Source organism: Centruroides vittatus, unplaced genomic scaffold (assembly GCF_030686945.1).
Source record: "Centruroides vittatus isolate TY-2023 unplaced genomic scaffold, ASM3068694v2 contig_630, whole genome shotgun sequence".
In the NCBI taxonomy this organism is placed as follows: Eukaryota; Metazoa; Arthropoda; class Arachnida; order Scorpiones; family Buthidae; genus Centruroides; species Centruroides vittatus.
This window is the reverse complement of record NW_027122387.1, coordinates 72,743-94,498: the sequence shown is the minus strand read 5'-3', so window position 1 is coordinate 94,498 and position 21,756 is coordinate 72,743. Positions and strand designations below refer to the sequence as shown.

Here is a 21,756-nt window from a genome sequence, read left to right as displayed (position 1 = left end):
AGGTGAAAAAAATCCACTTCAAAATTAATGTAATAGAATAACAATTTTATGTACAATATGAATAATTTAAGATAAAATTTTGAAATTTTAAATTCTATATAAAATATGGCCCACTAGTAGCCGAGCGGTTCCGTCCCCGTGTACTTGAGCTCGGTCGTGGGTTTGCACCTCGTTAGGATTGCTGGCCACGTGGACTTTTCCAGGTTTTCTCCATGTCTGTAATGCCTGAATAGGGGCCAGTTACCCTTAAAAGACCTCCCGGAAGGCATCTCTCCCCCCATAACGTCGCGTATCCAGAGAAGGCAACGGGGAACCATTCTGCTACTAACTTCTCCCAGGACATCACTTGGCATGCAAACTAATCCACGCTAACCTGTGCCAGGTGTTTGCTGACATTTGGGAGGCCTGATATGGCACACGAAGAAGAAGATGATATAAAAAATTAAAATATAGGCAACACACTAATTTAAAGAAAAACAAATGCTTTCATATTGTATGAGATCTATTGTATTCTTTGAATACAAGAATTTTATATCTTATATGATTTTTGAATGGCTTAATAACTTGAAGCCTGCTTCTTTTAAATTATAAAAAAATATACCGACTTCTTAAAAAGTGTGTTGACGAAACTGATTTTATTCAAATATTTTGATTGATAAAATAAGAAAGAAAGTATGAATTGATACTTATTTGTTTCTAAAATTAAGTAGTGTGTTAAAATAATTTATGAAAAATTTGTTTTTCAAAATAGCGTGACTCCATTTTTGGAAAAATTGGATAACGTTTCAAAAAATAATAATTTTTTTCAACCTGGATTTACGCCAAATGATATGGATGAAATTCCTCATATATACCGTTCTATAATTGAAGATCCCGTTGCCGTGCATGATTTATTTACAAAAGCAGCAAGTACGTTTGAATGTTTACTTAATATAAACTATTTAAATTATATAATATGAAATAGATAAATTTTAATGTGTTTTGTTATGTAGCGATGCAAATTGGATCCATATTTGAAGATAGAAATGAATTTGAAGATTACATTGTACATAACTTTTCATTGCCTAAGCATGCTCTCGATGTTTTACTTAATTCATCCCTTGATATGGAAAAGGTATTGTTCTGTTTAAGTATTTATTACATATGGTGAAACCTCGGTTTTGAACGTAATTTGTTCCTAAAACACCGTAGTCCCCGTCTTGTACGTGTCTGCTTGCGCAGAAGGATGTCGCGACACAAATCTCCCCACCCAATTTTTACACGATAACACACATTTCTTGTGTTTTCCGTGAGCAGTTCTGTACGTACTGTATTATTTAAGCCTATACATACTGTGTACATTTATTGGCTTCCATATTTCTTTTAATAAACGTGTTTTAGTTAACCAAAATGGGTGTTTCATTTCCATATTAACCTAGGCAGCATTTTACTCATAAAATGTAGGAATATTGTAGGCTACTGCTAGCAAAACAATGCCAAATATATAATCACTTTTGGTAATCCGACACCCCCTTTGGTCCCATACCTGTCGGATTATCAAGGGTCAGCTGTATCTAAATTAATATTTTACATAACCATTTTAAAGATTCGTCTCAGAAATTTTAGAGATTTAAAAAAAAAAATAAACTGAATAATTTACAATATTAAAAATTATTAGTTCTGTTGTTTAAATATCAATTTAAAATGTAAAGAAAGGTTTAAAAATGCAGTTTAAATGATGATAACATTTATAAGCTATTATCAGATACGTAGTTAAGTTAATAAAAATAAATTATTTGGAAATCATACTAACTCGATGGAAATAATTTGCAACTTATTATATTTATATTACAGGTTTATCATTTGGTCTTTGGGAAGGAGTTGTCGAGTACGAGTACGTTAAAAAGTGCAGAATTATTAAATAATAATAAAAATTTTGGAGGAATATTTAGTGACTTTGTTGAATTTGTAACTCCATCATTGGAACGTATTGATTTCTTGTTAAGTTACTTGAAACATCAAGAAAATAAAACCAAAGCCCTCTGGGAAATAGTACAATGGATATTCGATATAAAAAAAATAGGAAAACCACCCAAAATAGATATTTCCGAAGCTGTTAAAGAATTAAAGGTGATTAAGTTCAATAAATGATTAAAAACTTATACTGAATTTAAAAAATATATATATATTTATGTTTTTTCATCCTTTCATAAGTTTATAATTTAAATTCTTATTGACAAAAATTTACATATCAAGAAGAAGACACCTGTAATCTAAACTTTATTAGTGCAAATGTAATGATTGTAATAAGTGACTATAATATCACAGAGAATTTCCAAGGTATTAAAGGTTTCTTTAAATTATCAATTTAAAGGAACTTTTAGTACCTTATAGGTTCTCCTCTTGCATAGATATCATGTATCGATGCAAGAGGACCTCCACCTCATTCATATCAGGCTCATATGGTGGGCAGTTTGACAAAACAACCATCTCTATGACTTATCATCTATGTTTATACTATCTTACTTGAACTTTTTCAAATCTGCTTGCAAACTTATCATAATGACATAAACAAACCTTCATATTTTATATACATCCTGTGATGGATCTTACTAGGTCTAATGCTTTTGGCTGTCAAAAATCAAATGACAGCTCTCTATTCAACTCTAGTGCAATTAGACTTATAATAATTTTTATTATGCTTTTAATTATTTTATTTCATTACTGATTAAAGAATTTATTAATATAATTGTATACTTATTGGTATTATATTGTTTTTCTTAGGATTTATTATTTTCTCCATCTGGAATTCGTACTTTCATATGTGATAAAAATGGATTGTCTGTGGTTTTAACTCCAGATTCTCAAAACATGGCAGAAATGGTAATTGAATATTTTTATTTTAAATTAAATTTTCACTTAAGCGATGTAATACCATTTACATTTACATAACTAATTTTCAGATGGACCTTCAATTAAAATTCTGTGAATTAAATAATACGGAACAATCAATATTTGCAAAAGAATTAAAAAATCAAATTAATTCTACAAAATTAACAGAGATGGTATGAAATGCATATGGCAGTTTTGTCAAATTTAATTAATTCTATTTATTTAAAAGTTAATGTTTATATTTCTTCGTAAAAAAAAAATTCTGTAGCTTCATATTGAAGATTGGAACATTAGTCTAGCTCAAGAAAGAGTGTGGAAGTTAGCCGACGATGTAAGTAATAATTAATTAGTTTAAATTCTGCATAACTTAATTTTATAGTTTTATATGTTATAGTTAAGAAAATTTAATGAATTTGAAACAATGCTCAAAGAATTAAGTGAATTAGCCTCAGCACTTCCTCAAGATGCCTGTAATAGCTGGAATGATACTAATGTTGCTGCTAACGAGACAAAAGAAAATAATGATAATGAAAATGAACCAAAAATTGTGAGTTACATATTTCACGATAAGTTTATTTCGTGCATTTTGTGTGTGTATTTAAAAATTTAATTTTATATTCAGGTCAAAAAACACGAGCCACAGTATGGGCTTTTGCGTATTTGGTTGGGAATGCAGAAAACAATTTGCGGCAAGGAAAACGAAATACCTCCAACTTTACCAGTCGATGGAAGTAATATTAATCTAGGTAAATATATATAATCATAAGATATTTATACTTAAATATTTTATATAGAATTTTCTTTCTTATAAAACTTTTACTTAACTTATTAATAGTTTCAATATCATTAATATTTTGCATACAATTATCAAAGAACAGTATAGTTTTGAACAGTCAAAACACTATTTTCAACTGAAAAAGGAATAAATTTGATTTCAAAAATCCAAATACGACATTTTCCAATGATGTAATGTAACATAAAATCGATTTTTTTCAAATGTATTTTGAAGTATAAACCTTTATTTTCAATGGAGTTTAATGATTTATTCCTGAAGATAAGTTGTAAAATTTTAAAGTAAACATATTTGTTCACTTATAAAAAGCTCCAATAAAAAAATATTTTAAAATAAAAATTTTTTGTTATATGTAAAAATGAGAAGAAAATATTTTTAGATAATTACTTAAAAAGTAATTATTTACATTTTGCTTCTTTGATTAAAATCTATAAAAGAAATTATGAAATTATACTTTTATTCATTTCAAACGTTATTTATTTTAAAAATTTTGGTTGTTTAACAACAATGAATGTAATGCAGACGACAATCTTCTAATTCAAAATTTTTAACCCGATAAGGCAGTGGTAACGTCTAGTGTTTGGTCAATATAAACAAATAATATAGACATTATTTATATTACTTTTTAATTTTTAAAACCAGCTTTAAATCGTGTTTTTTCTTTTTTTTTCAGATTCTAATTTATTAAAATTAAAGTTGTTATAAAAAGTAATAACAGATGGTGACATTGTTAACTCTAAAAATCATTTACTATAGACAAATAAATTTAGTAATAATTAATCAGTTATAATTCTACAGATCTAGAGATTAGAGATTAAACTCTTAAATAAAATATAAATTCCCAAATAAAATTTTATTTGTAATTAAATTCTACGTATTAAAATTGTTACAAAATTAATAATTTAAGAAATTGTTTATTTTAGACGAGTTAGGAATGTCTGCATATCAGCAAGAACAAGTCGGTGTTTTAGTTCATGTCCTTTATAGTAATCCTAAAGTACTCTACAGTCCAAATAATACAGCTGCGGATAAAATAATACAAAAAGTAAGTTATATTTTTCATTCAATATGTATTTTTAATTACTTCAAAATACTCGTGTTAAATTTAATATTTTCTCATTTAGGCCAACGAAACTTTTGAGTTATTGGATATGGTAACACAGTACGCAAGAAAAATGTTAAATATATCAGAGGAAATAAAAGCATTTTTAGCACAAAATAGTACCGAACATTCATTGTCAGTTTTACAAAAGGTACTAATTATTTTTAATGAATTGAAAAGTTAAAGTTTTGTTATTTTACCCAAAAAAATTAAATATTTTTTTTTACAGATACGAAAGAATTTGAGGAAACATCCATTATTACTAAAGGTTTTGAATAGTATTGCTTTACAGCAGTTTGCTGAAGGATCTGTGATTGTAGATAAAGATGTATTTTTACAGCAATTGGATACAATTGATAATGCAGCATGCAGTTGGATATCATTAATGTCTGGTCTCAATTTAAACATGTTTCAAGGTTTTCAGAATGAAGATGATCTCATGTCTTACGTTCATAAAGATGCATTTTTTGAAAATGTTACTGTATTAGCTAGTAAGTTATGCTTTTTTTGAATGGTTTTTGTTTTTTTTAATAAAATTTTATTACTACATTTTATTTGAATAACTGACATAAATAGCAATAAGCTGTATTTTGTTATGATATGATTTTAGACCCATTTAATATAAAATAAAATCACGTAATTCATACATCATAATTATAATTGGTTTGTTTTACTTATGCTAATAGATAGTACTTTTGGTAAACGTCATTTAATCTACAAGATTAATTTCACTCATATGGTGGTCATTAGCGAGGTTGAGGCCGAAGTATTAAACGCAAAAACGTGTATGTCGGACGTTCGGTGCCGCTTTCCCATAAGTCTAGAAGTTTGACAATGGCATTTGGAAAGTCAGTGGAATCGTGCTCGACATTCCAAACACCATTGTCAAACTTCTAGACTTACGGGAAAGTTGCGCCGAACGTCCGACGTACACGTTTAATACTTCGGCCTCAACCTCGCTATTATTTCTTAAAATTTGATTAGAATAAATGTTGGATTAGATACTGATGATGATGATATAAAACTAGTAAAATAGTTTGCTACATAAAATACATTTTTTACAAAGAAGTATAATGTAATAGTCTTTTACTGAAATGTTGCTTTTTGCATTTATTTAGAAAATGTATCTTTCATGTGAATGAAACTCGAATTTAAACTTTTTAGTTCGAAAAATAGTTCCAAACTCAATTAGAAACTTATCTCTTATAAGAATTATTATATAATATTTAAACTAAAGTTGTTCAATATGCTTTTGTTAATATGATATTAAATACATGTGTATGTTAAGTCTTTTTAAAGTTATAAAGAGAAGTTGAATATATTTAACATTTAGTTGAAAAAATTATATAAACGTACACTATTCAAAAAAAGTAAAAAAAAAACTCAATTTAAAAAGTAGTTACACTAAATAACTGCTTTTAAACGTCGCAAATGAAATCAATTAAAAAAAAATTCTTTAAAAATTTTCTTTTTGCAAAATAAAATCACTGGTATACATAAATACTTATACATTTTATCACAAAAATAATTCTGTGTATATGAAATGATTCGCTACTATATGAAATATTACTGTAAATTCTGATAACAAAATATGATAAATATTATTTCTGTTAATTCTTGAAAAATTTTTAATACACAAAATTACATTTAAATTTCATTTTTGTAAAAAAAATTTAACTTTTAATATATTTAATAATAAATACTTGAGATTGAATTTAAATTTATAAGTTTGGAAAAACAAATATATTCTTTTTTCCATCTTATTAAAAATATTTCATATTATAAATAAAATTTAATTTATATTTATTATGTTTTTAAATATTAATATACTCTAAGTAAATTAAAGGATTAATTTTATGAGGAGGAATCAAAGTCTTTGTCAACCGTGTTTTTCTTAAAATTCATCTGTTATTTCAGAATTTTAAAATATACATTTGAAAGCCCAGTTCTTCTTATCGTATTCTTCCATGTAATTTTCAAGATGGCTAAACATTTCTCTGATTGTGGCACAGATTTTTGGATACCACTCTCGTAGAATGCATCCGGTTGCTTACACAGCCGCAGTTGAACTGGTATCTTCAAATCATTGTCACTTTCAAAGTGGTGACTTGCTAATTCCTTCTCGAGGAGACCAAAAAGGTAATGATTACAAATCCGAACTGTAAGGTGGATGATTATGAACAGCCTACTTGGGACATTTTGAATGTTTATTGTTCCATTTCTGATCTTCTTGCATTGCTTTGACGTGAATGGCCGTCTCCGTATACATTTCATTTCTTGATAAATTTTGCTTGCATTCTTGCCAGATGTTCACAAAAATATAATCACGGTTCTGTTCCTCTGGCGTGGAAATTGCAGAACGTCTCCTGTCTTCAAATGTCCGTATTTCCACTGCGTTTCACCAGACATTGCATTTCACCCGACAGAGCATTGGAAACGGTTGAAGCAATTCAAAATTTTTCAGTTTCGTCTTGCATAATTCATTTTTTGAATATTTTAAATGTTAATATTTAAACTATTGTTATTAATATCTAAATATTATAAAATAATTCTTATAAGTGATAAGTTTCTAATTGAGTTTGGAACTTTTTTTCAATTTTAAAAATTATATTTGAAATTTAATTTTTTTTATTTCAGTTTTTTGAGTGAATTTAATGGGAAAAGTATGATTGTTTTTGCCATTAAAAAAAAATTATTAAATGTTTTCTAAGCTTACGTTTAGCAAGAAAATTTACCAGAATATTTTTTCTCTTTATCATGTTTCAGAATGTTGTTATTCATACATGCTTTAACTGACTGTTTTATTTACATTATCATTATATATGTGTATATATTCTGTATTATTTAAAATAAAAAAAAACTTTTATATTTACAGGTGTTATTTTTAGTATGAAAGACGACGGATCTCTTCCGAATCATATGATATATAAAATTCGACAGAATGCATCATTTACAAGTACGACTAATTTAGTTAGAAATAGGTTTTGGTTTCCAGGACCAAGAAATTGGGGTTATAATTATTATCAGTTTGGATTTTTATGGATTCAGGTAAGCAAAGAAAATAACTGCAGTTGAAATCAATTGTATTCTTTTTTATGTAGCAAAAGATTTTACTTATACATTTTTTAAACACAATTTTTATTTTAGGATGTCCTTGAGCGTGCAATGATAAATCTGTACACAGAGAAAGATGTTATAGAACCCGGAGGTTATGTTCATCAGTTTCCATATCCATGTTATATTCAGGATGAGTGAGTTAACTCATATATATATATATATATATATAGAATTAAAATGCTTTTATAAGAAAATATTTAATAGAACAGAGTATATTATTGCTTTTTAGGTTCTTGTTTATGATTGAACATGTCATGCCATTATGTCTAGCTATTTCTTGGGTATATTCTGTAGCAATGCTTGTTCAAAATATTGTTTATGAAAAAGAACAGAGATTGAAAGAAGTATGTATTTTCAGTTTAATTAATAAATTCAAAGTCTAATTGCTTAAAAAGAAATTCAATTTTAGGTAATGAAAACAATGGGACTGAACAGTGCTGTACATTGGCTTGCCTGGTTTATAACAAGCTTTGTTCAAATGACTATCACTGCTGCTATTCTTACAATAATTTTAAAATATGGTTTAGTTCTCACATACAGCAATCCTCTATTGATATTTCTCATGCTGGAAATTTTTGTGATAGCAAATATCAGTTTTTCGTAAGTATATCATTTATTGTTTGTTAAGGTTATATGAAAATTTATAATATTTATAAAACGTTATAGGTTTCTTGTGAGTGTGGTTTATTCAAAAGCTAAATTAGCAGCAGCGTGTGCTGGGATTATTTATTTTCTTACGTACGTTCCTTATATGTATATTGCTGTGAGAGAAGAAGCTGCACACGATCGTATACCAGCATGGCTAAAGAGTTTAGCGGTAAGACATTTTACTAAAATTATACACTAACATATTTAGTTCTTTAAAGAATGTATAAAAATTTAGAGAAAACACTGGATTTATTTATATGCAAATTATTATTTTTTAGTCTTTGTTATCAACTACCGCATTTGGATTAGGTGCTAAATATTTTGCATTTTATGAAGAAGTTGGTGTTGGAGTACAGTGGTCTAACATTGACATATCTCCAGTAGAAGATGATGAATTTAGTTTATGGAATGTAGCTATTATGATGCTGATGGATACTTTCCTTTATTCTCTGCTTGTATGGTATATAGAAAATGTCCATCCTGGTAATATATTTGTCTTTATTTTTTTTTATATTATTTAATTTTTAATATATAATTTATTCATTTCGAAACATTTTGAATTATGTATGACCAGTTATGCCTATGCAAATAATTCACATGTATATAAAATAAAAAATTGAATGCGAAAAATAACTTGTTTGGGAAATATTTGCAAGTGGACATAGGATGGAATTTGAGAACAAAACTTTACAATTGAGTTAGTTATGGATATAAATTGTTTTTATGGTTTCTATTTGCATTCACCTGTGTTTTGGACTGGATGATGGAATAAAGCAATGGGTGATCTGTCAATAGGGTGACTTTCACAAGGACTTTCTATGGGAAACTGGCCCCTATTTAGACATTAGACACATGAAGAAACCTGGTAAATTCCACATGGCCAGACCATTGATCAGGCACAAGCCCATGACTAACTAGTACTGTTCAGTGGTTTTATCCGCTCCTGGTTTTTCATTCAGCATCAGTACTTTTCAGGCATTGTTGTTGTTGTAATGGAATTAATATTTAATTTGAAAATATAGTACTCGCTAATTTTTAAGTAAAAACAAAGTGAGTGCTTTCAAAATGGATAATTCAAATCAGAAAGTGACAACACTCTGAAATCATTTCAGAAAACCTATGAACTTTTTACATTTAACTTTAACGTGTTAAATTTTTTGTTATGGTTATGAATTAAAAACAGCATTTATACTGGCATTAAAAGTAAATTGTAAACCTTTTAAACAATATATTATTGTGAAAAGACAAAATAATTTAAGTTGACAGTGCTAAAAAAGAATATAAAGTAAATATTTACAATGGCAAGTAATGCTAAGATGGATACAATATTAATGTCAGTAAGTTAACATTAAACATTATTTTATCATAAATGTATTTTATTCAAGAAAATTTATATAAATTAAAGATAACCTTAATTTGCCATTTTTTAATGTTTATTTTCACCATCAATAAATATGAAATTAAATTTATTTCATGCCTCTAAATCTTATTTCTTTTCCTTTCTTTATTCTAAGGTTCATATGGTCTACCTAAACCATGGTATTTCCCATTTACTAAAAGTTACTGGATTGGTGCACCAAAAACTGATGCCGAATGTGGTTGCATCAATGATTGTTGGCATAAATTAATCAAAAAAAGTCATTGGGGTCTTTCAGTAACGGAAGAAGATCAAGCTTGCGCAATGGCAAATAGGACACGTAAATATTAATTTATTATTATTATTATTATTATTCTCAGTACTAATCTAAATAATGAAATTTTGTTTTCGAGAGATTAAGTATCAGAATCACAAATTTTACAAAGATTAATATAAGTAAAAAGCAAAAGTTATAGATTTTTAAAATTTTATTGTTATTTTTTATATATTTTGCCAAAACATAAATGGAAATAAAATTATTTTACTTCAGGTATGAACAATAGCTTGTTATTTTCAGATGACAGTCGCTTTTTTGAACCCGATCCAGAGCATTTACCTCTTGGTGTTTGTATCGACAATTTAGTAAAAGTAAGCATATGTCATATTCATACATATTGGTATCTAATTTTCAAAATTCAGATGATCTAATTGTAATACAACAAAAATTTCCACATTATTTAAGGCAGAGTATAGTGTGAAAGACATCAATATTTTTAATAATACATTTCTCTGGAAAACATTTTATTATTTTCTATTAAAATGTTAGTTTGTAGGTTATTGTAAAATAAATAACATTTCCTTGTGCTAAAACTTTAGTATATTGAAACGAATTAAATTTCTTTTTAACAGATATTAGATAGATATAGAAATTACAATTTTTATGGTTGAATTTATTTTTATTTGATAAATAGAACTATGTGAACTATATATTTAACTAGATAGATAACTTAATATGCTCAATGAGATACTTTACGCAGCATTTACTTACATGTACGTACACACAATCAAGTGGTATATTATAGAAGATTTTTTTTGTAATTATTAATAAATTTGTTCAGTTTATAAACTATAAAACAAACAAACATCATTTATTTTTTTAAAAAAGGTGTATAAAACTGGAAATAAACTGGCAGTTAATAAATTAAGTTTGAATCTTTATGAAGGACAGATAACATCATTTCTTGGTCATAATGGAGCTGGAAAAACCACTACTATGTAAGTTTTAAAAGAATTACAAATATCTTTAACTAATTTTATGGATGGTTTAATAATAATTTTTTTTTAGGTCTATACTTACTGGCCTGTTCCCTCCAACATCTGGTTATGCAACTATTTATGGCCATGACATAAGAACTGAAATGGAAATTATTCGACAAAGCATGGGAATGTGCCCTCAACATAACGTTTTATTCGATGAGTGAGTTTGATTTTTTTACTAATTATTATTAAAAAGTAATAAAAACTGCAATTTTGAAATACAGATCAAAATATTTCAACAGTAATTTAAGTAATTTTAGTTAATTTTGCCTATGTAATTCTCTATATAATTTTAATATATACTGAGACTTCAAACTTCTTAATAATAATCTTATACACTAAAAAATTACTTAATCATCTTAACAGAGACTCAAAAAATTAAATCGTAAAATTATTGCTACCAAAATTTCAGTTGTGCTACTCCTTGTTGTAATCCAGAATCAGTTTTTCAATTATCATCATAGTCATCTAACTTCCTATACTGACACTATTAATGATCAACAAGTATTTTTTATTATTACTAAAGATTAACATTAAATTGTATATAGACCAATTAATAAAAAGGCATATATAGACCAATACACAGAGGCATTTATACAGAGATACTGTTACAGGTATACCTCCTCTTACGTCGGTAATTGGTTCCAGGAGAGGCAACTTAAGTCGAATTTACTTGTCACTAGGCTAAACTACAAATAACCATTCCCAGTTCTGTATTTTATTTATAAATGCATTTTTAATAACATATGGTTAATAAGAATCTATTTTAAGCTTACAAACAAACAAATTTTAGTTTTTAATATAGTAGAGGGAAAAAAAGTAATCTAAATTTATGAATACACGTACGTAACGTACATACTTGTAAATGTACACATTTACAGTACATCGCGGACTCTTTATTTGTGAATGTGGTCTGCTCTGACACATTATAAAATAAAATGCTTTTGTAACGTTAAATAACAAATACAGTTATTAAAATTATTTTGCTATAGTAGTAAAACTAATTTGTTAAATTTATCAATATTTACATTCAATTTGTTTATTTATATCGCGGACGTAGATTGCTGTGGATCGTCGGCATCAACAGCTGATTCTGATATTTCGATTCTGAGTATTTTAATATGATTTTATATACTTTTATTCTTATTTATTGTACTGTACAGTAACATGATTTTGTGCACTTTTAACGCTTTTCTAGTGATATTACGACTTCAATATTTGTGACGGACAGATGTAAAGTCGAATAAAATGACTTAAACTTGATTTTTATTTTTCCACGTATTTTTTTTGATAAGTCGTTCTCGATTGTGCGTTATTTAACTCGAAACGACGTAACCTGAGGTATACCTGTATATTATTATCGTGAATCAAATTACACACTTTTTGAAGTTCACTAGATCAGTCTAAAATAGATTACTACATTTCTTTATGATCATTTTATTATTAAGAAATGTCAGACACAATTGAACAGATTACTAATCAAACAATCCAAAATCCCTTACAAATTACTTGGTTTATTAAGAATGTATCTCTCAAAGTAAGCAGAAATATATTATATTTAGTTATTTTTAATAAAAGTATTGTCAATTTTTAAACTAAACATCAATTTTTCATATCCAAAGCAAAGTTTTATCTATTAATTACTATGCAGATTAGAAAGAATGCCAAAGTTTATAGAATTGCAACTTTTGTTTATCCTGTATAAAATTCTTTACATATCGATCTAAATAAATTAAAAACTATTTGTAAGAGATTATTATATAACTGATAACTCTGTTTAGTTTGAAATTCGTTTGCTTTTTAGTTAATTTTGTAACCAGTAATTTTATACTTTTTGTTTTTAATAAAAATGTATTGTTTTGTTTTACTTCAAAGAGGCTATCATTATATTTTGGTACTGCCAATTATAAAAAATCGAATTAAAGTATTTTAGAACAAAAATTGCTTAGAAGGATTTTAAAATTTGTAATATTAAGTTTTTGAAAAAAAAGTGTAACTTCATATAAAAATTAAATTAAAATTCTATGTACTAAAATTAAATTTTTGTAATTTTGTTATAAATTATTATTATTATTTTCAGGTTGACTGTAGAAGAACATTTATGGTTTTATTCAAAGCTTAAAGGCACTCCTGATGAGTTTTTAAAAGATGAAATGGATAAGTAAGTATATTTTAAGTAAAATTTATAAAAATTAAAAATGCAATAAAGTCAAAAGTGCAAGAAATTTGTCATTAAATAGCTTTTAAAAGATTACATTTACTATTTTATAAATTTTTGATAATAACAATAAGTGACTGCCCATTAATTATGTGTACAGTTAAGAGGAGAAAGAGGAGTGCAAAAAGTACAGTACATTATTCTACATAGTGCATAGGAAAGCAGTCAAAGAATTGTCTGTATGGACATTTTACTGTATTTAGTACCATAAGAATTTGTTCTTATTAGCCTACTTACTAGTCATGTGAATAAACTATCAGAAAATATTTGAAGAATTTTAAGTCATTTTTTTCAATATCGGTTCCAAGAGCTATTATATATGTAAATAAAGGGAAGAGAGTCGCAACTAACTCAAAAATTGTACTTATAATTAATGACGGCCCTTAATAATACATTTAAAATTTTTTAAACAATAAAAATATCACAAACTCTTTGTTTTTGTAATTCAGTTAATCCTAGAAAGATTCTTTTTAGAATTATAGAATGCTCTTAACTCATTTAAACAATATTAACTTTTTATACATTGTTGCTTATTGTTTGTTAATATCATAGATAAAGCTAAATGTTATAATTCAATAATTTATATAAACACTTAAAAATTAAAATTTTAATTTTCGAATAAAGAAATTAATGTTAAATAACGGTTGTAATTAATGTATAATAAATTTGTTAGCTGTTAAAGCATTTTACCTCGAATGCATAAATCAATAAAAATAATTAACATTAAAAATTAGTTGATAAAATGAAAAAATTTAGATTTTATCATTTAAAACTGTTTATAATTTTGTAAATAATTACTTGTATGAACTATTAAACACCCATCAATCATTATTACAAATACATGCCACAGACAATATTAGTAAACGACACTGGAAATATACTAAGACAGAGCTGTAATCACAGACAAAATAATTCATGACAACAGATCAGATATCAAAATTAATGACAAACAAAACAAGATTATATACATTATAAACATAGCTGTTTCAAGCACTCACACTACACAAAATACATACACTGAAAAAAATAGCAAATATGCAGAATTTGCTCATGAAATAGTGTTTGGGGAGAATGGGTGGAGTATCTGTCTTGTAGTCCTTTCTTGCACTACCGTGTGCACTATAAAAGTCTAGAAACATTAGGACTTAACAACAGCACTTACCACACTATGGAAAGCAATCATACTAAACAGATGTCACATAATTAAGAAATTCTTAAATACAAATATACACAAACAGCACGGCACACAATTACAGCAACAATTTCTTTCGTATCTCGGACTCGACATCGATACGATGTAGTACTAGGCATAGATAGTAATTGAGTAGGATACAGTTCGCCATAACATAATTATAAGATTAAATTATTGATGATTTGTCGGTCCATTAGTCTGAATTAAATCAAAGATTTTGTTTTGATAATCTTACTTTGAATATGACAAGCACGAATGGGATTCATATATTGATAATATGATTTATGTTATTTTAAAAGCTGAATTGTATTGACAATAAAATTAAATTTGCATTACATTTTAAAATTTATAATATAGTATTTTTATATAGGATTAGAATAAACGAATTACTTTTTCTAATTAAAGAATGATTGAAGATTTAAACCTGCCATTAAAAAGAAAAAGCAAAGTTGATTATTTATCTGGAGGCATGAAACGAAAACTTTCTGTGGCTATTGCATTTGTTGGTGGGTCGCAAGTAGTAATATTAGATGAACCAACTGCCGGAGTAGATCCCTATTCACGTAGAGCTATTTGGGACCTAATTTTAAAATATAAACATGGTAAAAAGATTTTGATTTATGTTAATATATAATTTTACATATATACCTTGTGTATATATATATATATATAAAAGGTGTGTAACAAAATTATTCTAAAACATAACTTTTTTTAAATGATTGATACAATAATTTTTTAAAATTTAAAACAATGAATTTAACTTTTTGTTTGTATTATCTATTAGATAATTATATATTATTAATTTCCTAAATGATAAGTGAACTATAGTTAATATATTTGTTCTACAACATAAGTTAAAAATAGATAAATACTAAATAAATATTTGCATTTGTCTATTCTATTTTTGTTTATATTTGACAGTATGTGTAGTTATTCAGATTATTTATCTAAATCTTTATATAGAATGATTCAAAAGTGGTTGATAAAATGTTACGGAATGATCAACTATTCAATTTACAGTATAAAAAAATGTAATAAACTTCTACCTGATGACAGAATTACAGAGAAAACTCTTTATTTCAAATCATTCATAGTTTTAATTCTACTTAGCAATGAAAAACAATAAAACAAATAAATTGATGCTGTCACATTATTCGGAAAAATGATAGTATTGCAGAAACGGTAATGTTTCTCGTGTTCAAAAACATTCATGTTTGGAAAATGATTTTGAAATAAAATGATGAATTTGAAGTGATAGTTAACAAAACATAACCTGCTTCTAAATTAATAATGAACTGTTGTAGTTTCTACTAATTAATGTTGAAATAAACTGATTTGAAATAACTGAGTTATAGAGAAAAATCTTTATCTATGAGACTTGGACAGGAGTGTATTTCAAAGCTGTAACTTGAATAATTGATTGAATACATTGCAACAAACCCGGACATAACCCCGATTTTTAATGAGGCAAGAGTGATCCGCACCACCCAACATCAAGAACATCTGAGAACTTTGGAAGCGAGGGAAACTTTCAAGGTCGATCGCACAACAACATGCATCAGTTTCAAAGAGGAAATGAATCTCTCTACAGCTTGACGATTTTTATTAGAAGAAAGGTCATAAATTGTTAAATGTTACATGTAATTAACATAGGATGCGCACATCGTTTTCCCAATGGATAAAAAGAAATTTAAAGGTTTAGAACGGCACGCGGTTGCTGCACGTACCTGAACTTTTAGAAGCGGAACACGTTCCATTTTTTCAAAGCATTCGATTATAGAATCCAGTTACAGCAAAAATTGGCTGCAGGAAGAGCCCAGGAGGGGCAGCGAAAACGTTTGCCAATTTATAAATATTTCGTGCCGGTTATCGGCTATAGAAGGTATTTATTTTCGTTTATACAACTCGGTGTGGGAGAAGCTTTAATTGAATAAATAGCTGTAAATTGAATAATTGATCACCCTGTACAGTTTTATCCACCACTGTATTACTCTGTATCTAGTATTGAAGATAAAATCAAATGGTAAAGTACATCACTAAACTTTAAAAATATTTACTCGACTTTTTTTTTACAAAATTATAATTTCTTAAGTTTTATCTAATGTTTTGTTTGTTTTGATAAGTTAAATAGAAAAATTTATTTTTTAGAAAGGACTATACTCTTATCAACACATCATATGGATGAGGCAGATATATTAGGAGATCGAATTGCTATCATATCAAATGGCCAGTTACAATGTTGTGGCACTTCTCTCTTCCTAAAAAATAATCTCGGAGAAGGATATCATTTGTACATAGTCAAAAAACCTTTATCTTCACCACCTGTTGAAACAGAAGGTAAATTATTTTACTTTTATTTTAATATTTTGTATCAAATAATTAATTATTAAATAAAATAAAATATTTCATTTAGTTTGCGACGAGAAATCTGTAACAAATTTCATTACTCAACATGTTACAAGTGCCTATCTAGTAGCCGAAACTAAACACGAACTTCATTATGTGCTTCCTATGAGTGAATTAAGAAAAGGAAGCTTTGAAAAATTGTTTACAGCCTTAGAAAGTAGTTTAACTCAGTTAAGAATATCAAGTTATGGCATTAAAACAACGACATTGGAAGAAGTATTTTTACAAGTTGCCGAAAATGGTCAGAAGGAAATAGAATGTAAGAATATTTTATATGAGATTAACTGATACAATATAGAAAATATAAATAATTATTATTGTTATATTTTTAATAGCTTCACCAAAATCAAGGCCGTTAAAGAACATAAAAAATGTATCAAATGGTTATTATTCACCAGATATATACTTAGACGACAAAGACGTGTTTTTAGAAAGAGACGACGAAGGTTCTGTTCCATTACTGCAAGTTGGTGATAATTGTAATCAAACAAATGGAATTTCATTAAACTTCGAAGAAAACGTAAAGAAGAAGCAAGCAGGTGATGGAAAAGCAGATTATTTACAATTGAAAAATAGCCCATTAATAGAAAATAGTAAGTTGTAAAATTTTAATTAACAATCAAAAGAAATAACGATAGAGACTTTCTAATAAGGAATACATTTTTTACACCATTAACTATGCACGAATAAAGTCGTAAATTGTTAATTTCTTGTTAAGAAGTATGCTTTTTTTATGAACGCTAAGAAAATTTATAATGAAATTATTACTTTTTTGAATTATCTACTTAAAATAAATTAAGAACAAAGGTTTGAAATACAAAGATATATATAAAAATGTATTATTTACATCGTATAAATACTGTTTGTATTCATTTAAAATGATGGCTATATTTATTTTTAAAAAATCCGTAATTAAAAAAAATTAATAATAATCTGTTTTAATTTTTAGAGGATAAAAACATACATGTATGAATAATATCCAAATCTTCAAGGAAAAAGTTCCATAAAATTAAAATAACAACAATAATAAATGGAAATTAGATGTATTTCAATGAAGATGCTAATAATTTCTAGTTTCTATTCTCTGAAATATTCTGATCGTAGTTTGAAATGTTTGGGGAATTTCATGATTATGTTTTAAAATCCTATAAATAGTTGGAGATTTTTTCATAATAATCACGTTACTTAGATTCTTATGAAAAAAAGAATCACTTTAGGAAAAATTTATGATACGCATTTAAAAAATCTGATTTTTATTTTCTATATATTAGTATTGTTCTCGCTAGATCCTTTTGAATGGATAGTTTACCTGGCTGATTTTACCGACCATTTGGCTAGATAATCTTGGGAATAATTGACATGTCAAAAGTAATAATACAGTATTTATAATTTATAAAACTCTCATTCCGTCTGTGAAAAAGTAATGAAACAAAGTCAGAAATATTTTCTATCTCTACTTAGACCAGAAAATTAAGTAACGATAGGCATTTTTTGTGTATTTATTTTATTATTTTTATTTTATTACATTATTTATATCGTTTTTGTATTAGTTAATTCAGTATATTTAGTTATTTATCTGTTAATTTATCATTCCACTTGACGCCAAGTCTTCTGCTTGTGCCATACAGGATAATATTGTGTTGCAGAGCCCTTTGTTGATATAGTATTTGTGCTCCTTAAGTCTGGTAGCTAAATTACATCTCGTGACCCCAATATAGTCCTTCTTAATTCCTAATTCGATTCTCAAACGGAATTTTATATACGCCCACTTTTTCTTCTTTTTTAATCGTGTCTTTGTCGTTTCTTAAAATACTGTATACATTAGGTGCTTTTTTGAAAACCATTTTTGAATGCTTTGTCTGACACTTGCCTCACGATGTTTTCGATGTTTGGATTATAGGTGAACTTGGAGATTTTTTTTAAAAATAATTTGCTTGGGTTCTTATTACATTGCATCCTTCATATCTTTTAATTAGCCCTTCTATTATACTCTTTTTATATCCCAAGTTTGAAGCTGTTTCTTTAATTCTATTAAGTTCTTTGATCCTGTCCAGCACATTAGAGCAATATGAATACGCTCTTCTGATGAGTGCTCGAAAGGCGGACAGTTTGTATCTATAGGGGTCGTTCAAGTTAGCCGGAATGTATAGTGGACTATGTGTTGGTATAACGACAGGTATCTACATAAAACCATCTCCTTTCAATTGGATGTCTATATCCAAAAAATATCTGTTTGTGACATTTTTGCTCTAGTTTAAGTTTTAATCCATCGCTGTTGTTATTGTTGATTACATGTAGAAACTGTTGTATTTTCTTGTTGTTTTTCCAAATAATGCTGACACACATTGCCCACATATCTTTTGTAAAATACAATATCTATCTTGAACCCATTGATATAATGCTCTTCTCCAAGTTGCGTAGGACTAGTTTACACAATAATCCTGACATCGGACTTCCCATAGGTACCCCTTTCTTTTATCTGTAAGCTTGTTTGTCGAAACTGAAGGAGGACTCATAACAAATCAACTTGGCTAATTCTATCATAACTTTCGTAAATGCAGCAAAATTTTTAATTCGCACCTGCCCTTACAATTAGTGGCATTTTTGTGTGTTTATTTTATTATTTTTATTTTATTACATTATTTACATTGTTTTTGTATCAGTTAATTTAGTATTTATTTGTTAATTTATCCAGTATTTTGTTTGAATTTAAATGTAAAAAGCGTTCGAACGTTCTGCTGTTTAAACGTTATATACGTTCGAATTTCTGGTACATATGAAAGTGGCCTATCATAGTAGGTCGAAAACGTTAATGTTTCTTTAATAAACGTTTTCTCGGCAACAGGTGTTAAAGTCTCTGTCGTAACTTCTTTGAAATTTTGTTTGGTGTTAAATTAGATTGTTTTCGAAAATTTTTAAATTTTGTTTCTGATTTTTTAGACATTCCTCCAAGAAATCTAAATTGGGAAGGTGCCGGAACATATAAAATAGAAGGAAAGTTTTTGTTGTTACAGCAGTTCAATGCAATACTGTTAAAGCGTTTTTACTGTACCAAACGAAATTGGAAAGGGTTATTTTCTCAAATATTATTACCTGCATTCTTTGTCAGTATTGCCATGTCTGTTGCTTTAACAGCTCCTAAGATAGAAGATCTCCCACCTCTTATTCTAAGTCCGTCACAATATTACAATTACACGCAACCCGAAGGGAATGTTATACCTTTCTCCAATAATTTACAAGACGACCAAAGGTACTGAAATTTAAATTTGAACGTATTAGTTAATTATTTCTTCTTGTTCTTACTTTTCGTTCCTCGTAGGTGGTCGACCGATGCCGATTCTACGAAGCTAGTACGCACTCTAGTACACATGCCGTCTGGTGTCGGTGCCACTTGTGTGCTGAAGAATCCGTTTAATAACAGTTTTGACGAACGGATGGAAAAACTCAATTTTTCAGTCCGTAATTTTGAATTACTATCTGATTATTTTGAACCGAGTTGCGAAAGTGTGTTTGTACCAGGTTTACCCTTAGAAAATTTTGTACCATCTCCCCCTACGGCAAGTTCACCAATATATAATGGTAAAGACAATCTAAACAATAATACTTGGCTTCGTACGACCGGTAATTTTAATAAACAGCTTTGCTAATTTTAAAATAAACTTATACAAAACTCAAATTTATTATAAATTGTTTTCTAGAACCACCATCTACTAACAAAAAAAGATTTTATCCATATTGCCACTGTTCTGAAGATAAAACTGGTTACGTCTGCCCATCATACGACTATTCTAATCCATATTCATACAAAGTTGTCACTGGAGATATCCTTCTAGACATTAATAGCGATAACGGAATTGATAAGTATCAGCAAAATGAACACGAGTATTATTTGTATACAACAGATATGTACAGATTGAGAAGGTTTCTATTATTTTAACATTTTTTTTTTTTTAAATTTAATTATGAAGTTTTCTCATTTTGAATGCATTATTAATAGGTATGGAGCTTTTTCGTTTGGTTGGGTTAGAGATTACGTGCCGCCATATTTTGGCAAAGATGCACCATCTCTGTTTCGAAAAATTGCCGTGAGAAATGTTGCAAAGGTAATGTAAATTTATATATACATGCATATGCAAGTAAATTAAAGTATTTTGTATGTAGTAATAATGTTTTTTTAGGTATGGTACAACAATAAAGGATATCACAGTGTACCAACATATGTAAATAGTTTAAATAATGCTATACTGAGAGCAAACCTTCCAAAATCCAAAGGAAATCCATCAGCTTATGGTAAATAATTATTTTTCATATCTTGATTTTTTCACTTAACCCGTGTTGTTTTATGAGATACGGAGAGAATTAGCCATAATACATTAATTAAGATGACCATTTATTATTTGAAGTTTATCGCAAATAGTATAGTGTATCCATATTGTACTTATTTGTTTGCTTGTGAATTAGCAGTAAATTAAGTATGATGCTAAACTGAAGTATTTCAAACAAGAATTATATTTATTAAGGAGAACTGTATACAAGTAATGGAGTGAAAAGGATTTAAAGGACTCTAACGTTGTTGTATTGTCTAGATTTTCAATTATTAAAATATTTTTCTCATATTAAATTTATCAAAAAGCATTTATTGATTATTTAGTGAATGAAAAGTTTAAAATGGAATATGAAATTGATTTATTACTGTAGCAGTACTTTTCTGTAATTTTGCTTTGTGTTCAAGCTG

The 21,756-nt window shown here is 27.5% G+C and overlaps 1 protein-coding gene across 1 annotated transcript in view; it reads left to right on the top strand.

The window, feature by feature from the left end:
* The window catches only part of LOC136979641 (ATP-binding cassette sub-family A member 2-like), a 57,981-nt gene that overhangs the window by 20,399 nt on the left and 15,826 nt on the right, over positions 1-21,756 (top strand). Inside the window, exons 4-34 of the mRNA XM_067275659.1 lie at positions 752-909; positions 993-1,114; positions 1,834-2,109; positions 2,764-2,862; positions 2,943-3,044; positions 3,140-3,202; positions 3,266-3,418; positions 3,494-3,617; positions 4,588-4,709; positions 4,789-4,917; positions 4,996-5,257; positions 7,642-7,814; positions 7,914-8,017; positions 8,113-8,227; positions 8,293-8,483; positions 8,550-8,700; positions 8,810-9,014; positions 10,046-10,228; positions 10,466-10,536; positions 11,054-11,163; positions 11,234-11,365; positions 13,286-13,366; positions 15,021-15,217; positions 16,764-16,952; positions 17,029-17,280; positions 17,357-17,614; positions 19,962-20,271; positions 20,341-20,642; positions 20,720-20,942; positions 21,019-21,124; positions 21,200-21,311. Coding sequence (XP_067131760.1) covers positions 752-909; positions 993-1,114; positions 1,834-2,109; positions 2,764-2,862; positions 2,943-3,044; positions 3,140-3,202; positions 3,266-3,418; positions 3,494-3,617; positions 4,588-4,709; positions 4,789-4,917; positions 4,996-5,257; positions 7,642-7,814; positions 7,914-8,017; positions 8,113-8,227; positions 8,293-8,483; positions 8,550-8,700; positions 8,810-9,014; positions 10,046-10,228; positions 10,466-10,536; positions 11,054-11,163; positions 11,234-11,365; positions 13,286-13,366; positions 15,021-15,217; positions 16,764-16,952; positions 17,029-17,280; positions 17,357-17,614; positions 19,962-20,271; positions 20,341-20,642; positions 20,720-20,942; positions 21,019-21,124; positions 21,200-21,311 — 5,075 coding nt within the window. The remainder of the gene's footprint in view (positions 1-751; positions 910-992; positions 1,115-1,833; positions 2,110-2,763; positions 2,863-2,942; positions 3,045-3,139; positions 3,203-3,265; positions 3,419-3,493; positions 3,618-4,587; positions 4,710-4,788; positions 4,918-4,995; positions 5,258-7,641; positions 7,815-7,913; positions 8,018-8,112; positions 8,228-8,292; positions 8,484-8,549; positions 8,701-8,809; positions 9,015-10,045; positions 10,229-10,465; positions 10,537-11,053; positions 11,164-11,233; positions 11,366-13,285; positions 13,367-15,020; positions 15,218-16,763; positions 16,953-17,028; positions 17,281-17,356; positions 17,615-19,961; positions 20,272-20,340; positions 20,643-20,719; positions 20,943-21,018; positions 21,125-21,199; positions 21,312-21,756) is intronic.